The 13,555-nt window shown below is 38.7% G+C and overlaps 1 protein-coding gene across 1 annotated transcript; it reads right to left on the bottom strand.

Moving 5' to 3' along the window:
• Positions 1–9,350: 9,350 nt before the first annotated feature.
• On the bottom strand, positions 9,351–10,486 carry ch25hl3 (cholesterol 25-hydroxylase like 3). Its single transcript, XM_036526250.1, has 2 exons — positions 9,996–10,486; positions 9,351–9,714 (listed from the first exon to the last, which is right to left on the bottom strand). The coding sequence occupies exons 1-2, from the start codon at positions 10,430–10,432 to the stop codon at positions 9,351–9,353; spliced, it is 801 nt and encodes a 266-aa protein (XP_036382143.1). The 5' UTR covers positions 10,433–10,486.
• Between the last annotated feature and the right edge of the window lie 3,069 nt (positions 10,487–13,555).

Here is a 13,555-nt window from a genome sequence, read left to right on the forward strand (position 1 = left end):
GTTTGGGGTTATATCTAGCCAGAGTCTTATTTAACATTCAGCTAAATTCATAATACGTACAGAGAAAGGGATAATCTTGATATGTAGGATAAACATCAAATAATCACCTATTACTTGTGAAAATGTGCTGTCATAGTTTCCGAATGACTATAGTCTATGAAGTCGACTATAGGCATCCAGATGGTCAACTCAGAAAATCCACCTGGTCTGTCACACCACATGATCTTGATCTACAATAGTCTAAACCCATCTACCCCAATTTGTGTCCAGAGTACAATCTTTGCTGGCCACCTGAAACCAGCTTTTAACCACTGAGCTAATCAGAGGTGCTGGGTGTGACCCAATGACCGTTTGAATGACCTTGTGAATGAAACACTAGTGGAAAAAGTATTACTTGCAGCACTTTCAGCATTCACTGTCCAAGAATGAAAGGAAGCAGAAGTTAAAGCTATTCTAAACTTTAATCCAAGCAAATTTACAAATTTACTTTAAGTATAGGCCTATTACAGGAAGAGAGAGACACAGATGGACACAGATTCATAACTTAATAGACCAATTTGATATCGACAATATTACATATTAAATCAATAATGTGAAACAATTGAGAGTTTACAAATACGACCTAATGATAGAACACAAACAACATTAGACTAGATTCTTTGTGATACTCAAGTGGTGCTTTGGAATGCCTGTAGCAAAGCATTTGTTAAAAAAAAAAAAAAACAGATCTTGCAGAATGCCAAATGTGGGGAGCCATAGCAATAAACTGCCAGAGCCTCAGGCCTTGAAATTTTCCATGGTCCTCCCCTTTTGGCATTCACCTAGGTCTGTGGGTGAGCAAACAGCTCTGAGGACCAATAGTAGAAAGAACAAAAACAGCCTGGCGACAGATACAAGACAAAAGAGAAACAACAACCATTATCTGCCAGTCCCTGACAAGGAACCCACCAGGGCATAATAGTGTGTCGAAGCAAAAGAATCTCCCAGGAACACAAAAGTACTTCATTTTATTTAAATCACTGGTAATCGGTTTGAAGACGTGTATTTGTAAAGTAAATGTGTTTACTTTAACCAATATTGAACCAATATTAAAGCATTCATATTCTGTCTACAAAGGCTGTATGTCTATAGCTAAATAGAGCATTTCTGTGGATTATCCTTTGGAACTGTAATCCATTATGTTCGTTTGCTGGTTTAATTCAGGCAGCATCTCAACTTAATGTCAGAGGAGCATAATCTTCTTCAGGAGGCAGGAGTGATGGAGACTTCCATCACAAAAGAGCCAGACTTTAACCTGTAACAAATGTATTGGGTAAGATGGGTGGCTGTCAAATACTCTTATGGGAGCAAATGTGTTTAAGATAAGTCATCAGTAAATAAAGTTTGATGCAAAACAGATAGCAATACAGAACTCTATCACTGCATAATCATCAATGATCTGATTGGAATGCACATCCTCTGTGTCCTGTTTGAAGAGAAAAGTGAATGTCAATGTGCTTACACAGAATGGGGTGACCGCTGTGGATTGCATAAGGTTGCGGCTGTGGTTGTTAACAATACATTGTTGTCATTTGGAAGATACTTGTGACCAGAATAGTTTATGAGCAGAACACTGAATACAGAAAACTGTAAATCACACAGCTTTCACGTTACAGTCAAATTATGTTTTAAAAGAAAACTGACATTTAAGGAAATCAACATAAAAATCTTGTTGTTTTCTCAGCATTAAATGTGCTGAGAATTTTTATAACATCCTCACAAAAGTACTTTGAGCATACGAAACGCAAAGTTATTCACAGGCACATATTCTTTGTAAGTCAGTAGAAACACTTACCAAAAATATGTCTGCAATAAAAATGGTTCATATCAAAATGAAACCAAGTTAAACAATCTACACCACATTACTTAACACAGAAGGACCGAATACTTTCCTAAATTCTTTTGTGTAACTTAACTCAGTTCATTCATTTTAGTTTTGTTAGGTATTGGCCATTAAAGTAATTTCTTAGGATCTCAACATTGCGTTTTTATTAGGTAGCAACACTATTTTCCAAATTTATATATTTTCCCTGTGCTTTCTCCATTTATTCTCAGAATACCACTGTTCAATGATAGAGTAAAATCTGCTGCTAGAATTGGACATCAACAACTAATAAAAAGATGACACTTGTTACTTATTATATTTCTAAGCATCAGAAGTGAAGACATAATTTTTTGTAACATCAGAAAATGATGAAATGTTTAGTGGCTCTGAGAACATACTGTGAATTCAAATTACTTTGTGGCTTGGATTAAAACTGGTCAGAAGATGATATACTTTTTTTTCCCCAAAATGTCATGTCAGTGGAACTTTTACTTGCTGTATTCCTTCTGTCCATTAGTCTTCATCAGCCCTCTGCATAAGAATCTCCAATCATCAAATCAGGTGTTTTCATCAAATTCTGTCTATGGTATCATTATCACACCATGTTTTTCCATCTTAACCTCATTGTAAGGTAGGGGCAGACTGAGAGCGATGATACTTCATGTAGTGAAAAAGGTGAATTCTTAATGTAAAAAACCCAGCAAATCATAGTTTTGAAAAACCCTATGCCTCTGTAAAGGCACAGATTACATACTTATACTTTGTATAAGTATGTCATCTGCACATGATGTGAATAAAATGGAGTAGTAAGTTCTCCCCTTTGTATCCCTGTTTTTTTTCCCTTTTGCTAAAAATGGCAAAATAAGTATGCGCTCCAGTAAAATCATCCCTCTAGGTGCAGTTCACAGGCAACTATAGCTACAGTGTTTTAATTTAACAGTCTGTTATGTATATAGGAGATTATTGTCATAATGAGGTGAACCTACAATATATAAATTTTACAGCTGGGGTAAGTTAAAATATATGGTTTACAGTAATATGTACACTTTATGGACTTTAGTATTCGGACGTCTGACCATTACACCAACAGGGACTGTAATGACATTGTATTCAAATACATATACTTTAATATGGAGTTGGTCCCCCTTTTGCAGCTATAACAGCTTCCACTTTTCTTGGAAGGCTTTCCACAAGATTTCGGAGTGTTTCTGTGGGAATTTGTGCCCATTCATTCTGTAGAGCATTTATGAGGTCAGGCACTGATGTTGGACGAGAAGGCCTGGCTCGCAATCTCCGTTCCAATTCATCCCAAAGGTGCTCGATGGGGTTGAGGTCAAGGCTCTGTGCGGGCCAGTCAAGTTCTTCCACACCGAACTCATCAAACCATGTCTTTATAGTCCTTGCTTTGTGCACTGGGGCACAGTCATGTTGGAATAGAAAAGGGCCTTCTCCAAACCGTTGCCACAAAGTTGGAAGCATAGCATTGTCCAAAATGTCTTGGTATGCTGAAGCATTAAGATTGCCCTTCACTGGAGATAAGGGGCCTAGCCCAAACCCTGAAAAACAGGTGTGGACAAATACTTTTGTCCTTTGACTGAAATTATATTTATTCTGTCCTGTACTGATGGTGTGATTTACAGGTGACAGACCTACCCTTTTATGACACCCCAAAGGGTGGGCAACTGTGACTTGCATTGACCCTGAACAGGTATATGAAGGGTGTTATGAGTTGCATGGGATCCCCTTTCTAGGGGAAGTGGAGGCCAAGGTGGATACTGTGGAATGGGCTGTCCCCTCAGCTTCCCTCATGCCGTGACAAAATAAAACTAAAAATGCACAGGGCTCCCAAGCAGCTCAGAGGTTAACACGGTCACTTTGAATGCAAGCTGACTGCTTTGGTCCAGGTTCGATCCCAGCTGTGTCATCAGCCTCAGCTCAGCTGGGGGTAGATGTTGGCATGTCAGCACAGGTTGCTCTCCACTCTTGGATGCTCTGTCTCACCAGGAAACTGCAAGGTGCTCGTGTGATGTCTGTGAAGCTACGCTCCTCCTCCAGTTGACAAGTAGCTTGCTGTGGCACTCTCAATCACTTGCAGTGTGAAAAAAAATCACATTGGCATGTGAGTGTATTGGAAGATTTCATGCATCACACTCCCGCAAGAGACAACAATTTTCAATTGACCATTCCAAAAACACAGGTGCACAAAGGGGTGAAAAGCAAAAAAGGCCAACCTGGACAAAAGAAGATTTTCTACAAATGTTCTTATTAGCTGTTCCAAAGAAACTGAGTCACTGAAGCATTCATGCTTGTGTAACTTCACTGGAAAAAGGTTTCAATGCCAAGAGAACCCTTAAATAAGAGCCCAGCATTTAAAAACAGATACTTCCACTGATATACCTTGATGAATCATGAATCATGACTCAATGTGTGTGACTCTCTCACTGTGTGTAGTTACATGGAATAATTTCCACTAGCGTTGTTTTCCTTTACTTGTACAAGACGCTTTAGAACAGCTTTTCCCAAACCTGTCCTGGAGGACCCCTTGTCCTGCATGTTTTAGACCTCTCCCTGCTCCAACACAGCTGATTTAAATGATAGTAAGTAAGTAAGTAAGTAGTAATAGTTTATTTCGGTCCTTATTAACAATTTTACAAAATTAATGCACATAGAAATAAATAAATAACAATAAGTTAACACATATTGACCGAAAAGGTGTTGGCTGAAGCTTTAGCTTATTTTACTTACCCTTTTTACATAACATGCTCTGATAGGCAGCCCTTTCTCTACTGGGTTTAGGCTATACAAAGACAAAACAATACCAAATGATCAACTCGTTATGAACTTCTGAAGCTGCTTAATAACAAACTGATCATTTAAATCAACTGTGTTGGAGCAGGGAGAGATCTAAAACATGTAGGACAAGTGGTCTGCCAGGACAGGTTTGGGAAATGTTGCTTTAGGAAATAGTGACTCACTTGTGGCAGATGTGCTGTAATTTTGTTACTCATCTGTGTGAGATGTGCTTTTGTCTGTTCATTTCATATTCAATGAATATATTTAAATACATGCTATGTCATTCATTTTTGTAGTTTCCATGGGGTGGAAGTAGTCATGTGCTTTAAGGTGTAAAGGTGGTTTTAATTTCATAAAACCAAGGTCAAATCCAAATAAATTCTAGATAGTAATAAATTGGAAGTATTTTAAAAAATCATTTTTATCTAAAAAAAAAAAAATTTAAATGCTAGATGCCCTCGCAAAGTCTTCTATGTTAAATGTATTAATAAATGGTTTCTTATGAGTTAAAATCACTAAATTTCTCTTCCATTCATGCAGCGTGGATCAATGAATGGTGGTTAGAACTTGAAACACTAATCACAAAGGCTGTCATAGATTTTATGGAGCCCAGAAATTAACACTGAGCAGAAACAAAAGCTTTCTGAGTGGCACTGGTTTTGTAATGACAGTTTCATTTTTCAGTAAGCCTGTGCCTACAATAAATCTAGATAGTATCTGGAAAATTTATGTTCTTACTCAGCTATTGCTCTTCCCTGGAAATTTCAGCATGGAACCCTTTATATCAGATTACAAAAGGGTGCAGATTTCCTTTGTATAGCCTAATGTGAGGAATCAATGAATTGCTTACTAACAGTCTCTTAGGTAAATTTACATCTGAATTCAAACAGACTTGTCCTAACAGACAAAAATACTAAGAGAAGAAGGGTCCTCGTCTTTATCTTAATACATTATGTGTTACTTGAGATTCGTGAAACTTCATCAGCATTTTGTGTAATGAATGATGGAACAAGAGCGTCTTCTGTAGACTGCTATTTTTGTGTGTGGATAATTGCTTTTTAACCTGAAAGGAAATACAGAAGAATGCAGATGTAATGTCAGGAAAGATACAAATGGATTTAAAGAATGTATTTGTTATTGGCTACCTGTTGACTGCAGCAGAGGCAGAGGTGTATGGCAAAGGTATAATTAACATTGATTTTTGCTAGTGGTGCTCACTACGATCCTCCCTTCACTGTATTGCATTATTACATTTAAGAATGGCTTCCTTCCGACAGCTATAACTATGTTTGTGTGTGAGTGTGTATGTAGGTGTGAATAAATGTTTTTGTCTTCACAAAGTGTTTAACATTTGTGTGTGCGCAAATTCCAACTACATTCTAATTTCTCAGTTTCACTCTTGGTTGGTAATTGACCAATGCGTAATAGTTTTGTAGACTCAGATATGCCTATGCAGTTGTACAGCCAACACTACAATGAGCAATGAACAAAAAGAGAATAATAATGCATTTTGCTCTGTGAAATGATCTCTAAGATGACTCTAAAAATTATTTTTCTATGACACAGGAATAATGAGAATTAACACAGTCACACTGTCCTATTTGTTGAAGTGAATCTCATTCCTGTTATTTCAGCTGTTTCAAGCAATAGACAAATAAAACCTCTGACATTTTCTCTACGGAATCTGGATGGAAAACAGAATACTGTTTTCTTCAACCACTGAAACACAAAGAGCAAACCTATGCACATTTTTTCAACACTAAATTTAGTTTTGAGATGTACTACAGTATATTTCAAAGTCTCACTACCTTTCTTACCAAATGATCTTTGACCAAATGACCTTTCACTATCCATGTATACATCCCTGTTACATGTATCTTCCTCTGCTCACTGTGATATTACACACATTGCATTGTTTTAATCTGCATAGTTTCAGTATCATATAAGGAGAGGTAAGAGAGATACTACAGACAACAATATTTCACATTTCTTTTTATTGATAAATGGTATTTCTTGCATCTCACTAAAATTTCAGTTCAGTTCCCAGTAAAGTTTCATTTAATATCTTGAGCTGCCTCATCTCTATTGTAATAGTCTTTTAGGAGAAACAAATCAGAAATATTTCAGACAATAACTGAGTTCTCAGATTATACCTGTAAGAAAAAAATGTTAATGTTTCAGTTGGGTAGCTACTGTACACACTTTAAGTTTCACATAACATAAAACAACAAATACTTATTGTTATACACCCGTTACACTGTTCCGATTTTATAATAAGCATTGAAAAATAATGTGAAATGGACACAGAGCTATCAGAAGCAAAACATGTACAATACACGAATGAAAACAAATTCTTAAAGGAAAATTCGGAAGTGAAGTAATTTTGTGTATAGTTCTATGTAGCATAAGTTGTTGTGTAGCAAAAGTGATCTAGAAATGTTAAACCACATTTAAGAATTACCAATACTGAAATAGCACATTTCCATGCCTGTCAAAGTCACTTTGATAAGGAATCAAGGCATGAGTGAAAGGTAAGAACTTAAGAAGCTGTGGAATTGACATTGGCAGGGCTTTCAGGTCATTTGTGGTCATCGTTTGCCAAATAGGAGACGGTGTCTTCATGTGGCAGACAAGACTCACACTTTACGTTCAAGGCACTGCTGCTGGTTGCCAGCAGAGGAACAGCTGTTGGTGATGGAAAGTCTTTTCTGTTGCTTCTGGGAAGATATGTTTTAGAGAGGAAAAAAACTTCAAATTATATGTGTGACTGGTATATTAAAGACCAGAAAGCAGCATTATGAATACCATCACATTGTGTAGGAGCTGCCACTGGACAAAGACCATTTGTTCTTCAAGCTGACCCAGAGTCAACAGCATACACGGGGCCATTATACGTAGAGTTAGTTGGATATAAAAATACGCACTGCCAGCCACCATAAACTGCTGAGCAAACAAATTTCATTGTGCTTCTCTGTCTGAGTGTTTGAGTAGCACCTAGAAGGGGCCATGCACTGAAATGTAATAGGTTCAAACTTCTTCTGACCTCATGTCTTTTTATCCCCATCACAAATGCTGTGTGTTGGAGATGTCTCCAAAGAAGGTCTTACTACGCCATATCACCGAGCTGGTCGGGTAGCACTCGTCTCAAGGGGCTCTTTGTTCACACAAAGAAAACAATGACTTCTGTTCCATGTGCACAGTTTGCAATGTGTATATACCTTTAGACAGCACTGCATGGAGGTGTCCAATAGTTCTATAGGGAAAAATTGTGAGATTGTGAATGTGTGCCCCACAAGCAAGGAAAACATTAATACCAAATGTGACAAATGTTCTTCTCTGTGCAATGGCAGATGAACATTCAAAATAGCTCTCAGCTGTCTGGGAAAGGATGTCAGACACCATTTTTGTCACTTCTAAAGTTATTTCCATACCACCCTGTTTTGTGGTATCTGATGATCAAGGGTAATCCACTTGCTTGAAAATTGTGGTGTAGCTGTTGCTGAACATGATCAGTAATATGTACAGATTTGTACTTACTTGACTGTATTTCATGAGACAGCATTACATTTCATAATGACAATTCATTAACTTGAGGAGAATAGACAACAAAGCTCAATTGATCAGTTTAATTTGATTTCCTAAATGGAAACCTAAATTTATCCTATGTTCTGCATGCCTCCTTTTAATTACATGATCAGTTGCTTACTGCCCCATGCCCTCAACATGATATCTGTATATTAAGGGGCAAACACAATCTTGCTGAGATAAATTTTACTGCAATGCTATCCTTCTAACAGGTTTTTCTTCAAATGTCAGTGTGTGGATACACGCACATAGCATTCATTGTCTCAACAAACTCTCAAAACCCCACCTGGTTGTGCAGCTGTCAATAAGCAGCTTGCCTAAATAAGATGAGTAATAATACTTATGTAACTTCGCAAACTTATGATCACGTGCAGCCAACAAAAACAACACTGTTCAAAAACAATACTGAATAGTGACATCTGGTTTCAATTTGCACTGTATATAGGGTAAAAAAAAAAAGCAGGGAAATTTTTCAACACATTGAGAAAATGTGTAACAAAAATTCTCTTTAACAACAAGAGCCGAAGATCTTGCTTTGATCATCTGTGCTTCTGCACCAAAATTCCAGTGATTTTTAATTCTAATTAAATTCATTTTAATTCATTTTATGACCTGAGAATTAAAACAAGGCAGTCTCTCCTTTGAAAATGTACATCAGCAGTCTATAAATAGATAACGTAAAAAACATAAGCTACGTAATTCGCTCTGGATAAGAGCGTCTGCTAAATTACAGTAATGTGAAATGCATACACATTTATTGGTGGAGACTTCAGTTTGCTACAAAGCTGAAGACACCTAAACTGCAAGATATTGGTGTGTTATAGTGGTAAAGAGTTGGGGCTCACAACCCAAAGGTTACTGGTTCAATTCCCCAGGTGTGGAACCATGACAGTTGCTCTGGATAAGAGCATCTGCTAAGCAAACATAATGAAAATACAGGATTATTGCTTATATATTACAATATTTCCATTTAATAACCCAACACATGCCAATGTGGATCTACTAATGAAGATGTGGAAAGGTAGGACAAAAGCATAGAAGGTGGGTTTGGGGTTCCACATGGGACTCAGAAACAGATATGGTGTAATTAAATGCCTTCAGGTTTTTTTTAAGTGACTTCCTCCGTCAGATAGGTCCCACAGAGCTGGTCCCAGTGCTTGAAATAGGGAGCGTAGTTTCCCCGGAATTTCTGGTGGTGTAATTGGTGGAAGGGAGCCCCACCAACACCTGGAAGGAAATGGTGGAGGGCCCAGGGCAGGTCATAGCCACAGTGGTCCTCCACTGCCAGCCATGTGTTGAGCAAGTGGAAGAAAATCTCACTCAAAGGGTGGCAGCCAACTACAGCAGCACTGGAGAGTGCCAGTATTTGGAGGGACAACAGCTCAGTCCTGCTGGCATCTTGGGCCACCAGGGCAAAAGTGTCCCAGTTATAGTGATGTGTCCGATGGACCCACTGGTACAGCCAAGGAACCCTGACAACACAGAGGATAAGTGACTTGAAGGGCAACATGTGACAAGGATGCCAAACTAAACATGAACGACAGTGTTCATGTTTCATCTTTTTAAAACATGTAGCAATGTTTCGTTTACACCTTGTCGAAGATTTGCATTTTCAATACACAGTCCAATAATTGATTGTCTCATTTGGTTTTGAATTGGCAGCAGCTATAACTGTTATAATTGTTACAATATGACTTTCACCGAAAGTGCTGTGTTTACAAAATGTACACAGTTTAATTTGCAGGCACATTACCTGTGCACGATGATGTGCCAGAAGTAGAAAAAGGTGTCGAACAGGAGCAAACACAAAATAATTTCCCACAATGCCTGACAGCAGGAAGGAGCAACGGCCGGCAGTCTTCTTGTCCGAAACTGCTGAAGAAGCGCAGTCGCCGGGATGACGCAGGTCAGGTACTTCAAAAGTATCCTGACAAAACAGTCGAACCAGCGCCGTAAGCACACGGGTATGGTGCTACTGCCAGCGATCCTGAAACGATGTACTGCCGGCCAGCAGTGCCCAAGGACGTCTAATGCGAGAAAAGGTGCACAAAACAACAAGTGGGCAAGTAGTGCGAAGCTTGCGGGCAGATAAGGTGACAAGAGCAACTCTTGTCTGCGCCGAAGATGGTCCCAGACCGGCTGTAGCAGATGTCCATCGGGCAAATCCGATAATCCACATGTGTTGTTCATCACAAAAGTTGTAGCCGATATTTCATAACATTGACAGACTATCCATTGTATATGGTGTTTCCGTCAGTTATTCCCGACGTCGCAGTAGCGTTCTTCTGATTCTGATTAGGATAGTTCTTAAGTTTCTGCAACGACTTGGGCACGCACTGGTAAATTGAACACGCGCACTGATGTTTTCCCATTTAGCTGCGTTTGTCGCCAGCTGTAAAGCGCGTCATTTCTGACACATCTGTCTTGTATCACTGTAGCGTATATGAAGAGCGTCTGGGGGAGTTCGGTGTTTCCTGTGGGTGTGTGCGCCATTAAAAAAAATTTGGACACATTCCACGGCCGCGGGGTAGTGAAGTGGGAGAATCCTCTTTGCCTTTTCTCGTAATTCTGAGGATACTGACTTTAGATTCTAAATGAAGTTAAAAAATAAGTCAAACATTTAAAATCAGATGCATGATCAACTACAATAAACAGCCTGTTTCTGATAACGATGTGATCACTGAAGAGGATATTTAAGATTTCTATTATCCAGCAAAATTGTCTGCTTTGTTTTTAACTTCACTTTTGTTCCACTGGTCACTTACTATGTTGTTCATATTAGAGTGACCACATTAATTATGATGACGTTTACACATATGTAATTCAGCTGGCACCTAATACAGGCTTTTACCACTAAACATCCTTCTTCGGAAAATAAAGGGGCTTTCTAAACGTTCTAGCGGTGGCTAAATCTAATGCGCGCTCATCTGAGGAGCATTTCTTTTTTATTACTGTATCTGATGTTAGGACTTGGTGAAGGCTTGGAGGCACTTGTGCATATCTTTCGTTTTCTTTTTTTCAATTGACTATTTAAACCCTTTTTGGGGGAATATAAGCAGTGACACCTCCGTCATGGTGGCAGTACTCTTAAAATGGCAGAATAACCAATTTCGTGGCTGTCATGTGGACCATAATACTGTACATATGAATACATACACATATACAGTATTAACATTTAGTGTAATATTTAGAGACATATTTAGTAGAGAAGGCATTCTAGACATAGCCTAATTCAACAAAACGAAAATGTGCTGAGAAAGATATTTGCATTGAATGTCCATACAAGGCAACAAAAACTGGTGATTTTACACTATTTGCATTTTCACACTATTTTGCATTGCAAGTTTGATAAACCATCATGTATTACTCAAGGGTATGTATTTCTGTAAAGTGAGTCTTTTCACATTGCTGACATATTTCCTCATACAACTACAATTAACTAATTTAGGGATGCAATCATGGCACATTCTTTGCACAATGGGAACTATGTGCAAATAAATGTTATGTGGAGTATCTGTAAGGCCAGCTGTTGAAAAATTGAACCCAGTAAAACTCCCAGCAAACATTCAGTGTTTCTGTCAGTGCCAGCCAGTTGCACTAATCTTAAAAGTTACTGGATGGTTCCTATCATGCTTTTTTGTGCTCTCGGCACATCCAGATAATTTAAGGTGACATAGACAATAGACAACTTTTTAACAATTGCAACACATATTTTTATAATTGTCATTTTTATCATTATAATCATAATTTATAAAAGTCTACGTTAATTATAGAACATCTATCCTCAAACTAACATCCAAATCCTCAAACCACCTCTGGACTTAAGACAAAGTTGCCAGTGTGCTGAGTGGGGCTCCACCAGAACATTTCTTCATTAGCGTCTCTGACTCTTTTACCTCCAATTCACAATCAACCAGTGGCTGGGGATAGGCCCACGATCGTTCCAGATCCGCAGAGCATGTTTTCATTAATTTCTGCTCCTTGAGGGCATCCATCTAACAGAACGTGCCTGCGGGCGTCCCAGGAGGTCCCGTCACGTTGGCACAGCACAGAATGAGCGGAGCACAACGCTGCTTTAAAAGCGTAATTAAGGCAGAGCACTCTGTGAACTGGAAGCAGAGAAGAAGCACTGTATGGCATATACTGATGATCTTATTCCTGTTACGCAAGCCATTAAGAGCTGTGCTTCAGACCTTCTCCATTATGCCCTTTCAGAAAATGCACTGAAGTAGTCATGAGGCAGGATGCTTCACTGCAGCCATGACTTGAGCCGCTGAAAGTGCGCCACCTGGGCCCAGTTCAGGATGTGGTTTGGGTGTGAGTGCAGTAGCTGAGTAAGGCCTTCCTCAGCTGACGGGGGCGGCATTAATATTTCTTCCAGGGAACAGTGACTGCAGCCCGCTTCCTAGCAAAATGAGCTCAGTGGCAGTGGTGGCCGCTTCTGTCACAGTCCAACCACTGACCTCAGTGTGCGAGCTAAATCGTAACTGGAGAAAGGAGACAGGCAGAGGAACTGGGGTGCCGAGATGGTCTACCTAATGTGGATTCGTTAGCTAGCTAGCAGTTAGTCTATGAATATCACGTTATATGCCTTTTACAATGACAATAAAGAATCTTGATCTTGACGCATATTGGCACAGCTAAGGCTATTTTTACATACTAGGCATATGATGTTTCATTTAATCAATAAAACTTATTAAATCTGGTCCCTCCTCTTATTTTATGTGTGTAGATAGCCAAGTAGCTAGCTAATGGTAGTCTTTAGTTCATCCAACAATGAATTTAATGCACAATGATGTTAAAACAATGTATAAAAATTCCATTTAACCATGATATTATCAGGTAGTATTATCACGGCCGGAACAGAAACTGACCAGTAGAAATAATGGGTTGGCCCTCACTCACTAATTTATAAATTACTGTATGTCCCTTTTTATACTTTGTAATGAAGAACTCTTGAGTTGAGGGACAGAAGGGAATTTGAATTGAAGGAACTAATTTGGTTCTAGAGAGAGAATTGAAGAGAGGGAATTGTGGAAGAATATTTCATTTAAAATTGTATTTTTTTTTAATTGACGTCATTGGAATTGAGAAGAACTGAATTAACTCTAAATGAAAAGAACTGGTCTGGAATTGGAATTGAACTGATGGAATTTACAGGGAAAAGCAACTGCACTTAATTTTGTAGAACTGACCCCAGCCCTGCTTTCAACTCCCTTCAGCCCTGGTTTTATGAGGAATAATTACTGCACAATATTCACAGTGGACTATCATTACAGAATGCTTGCAAAAATGTAAACACAGCATTCATTT

Source organism: Megalops cyprinoides, chromosome 4, assembly GCF_013368585.1.
Source record: "Megalops cyprinoides isolate fMegCyp1 chromosome 4, fMegCyp1.pri, whole genome shotgun sequence".
In the NCBI taxonomy this organism is placed as follows: domain Eukaryota; kingdom Metazoa; phylum Chordata; class Actinopteri; order Elopiformes; family Megalopidae; genus Megalops; species Megalops cyprinoides.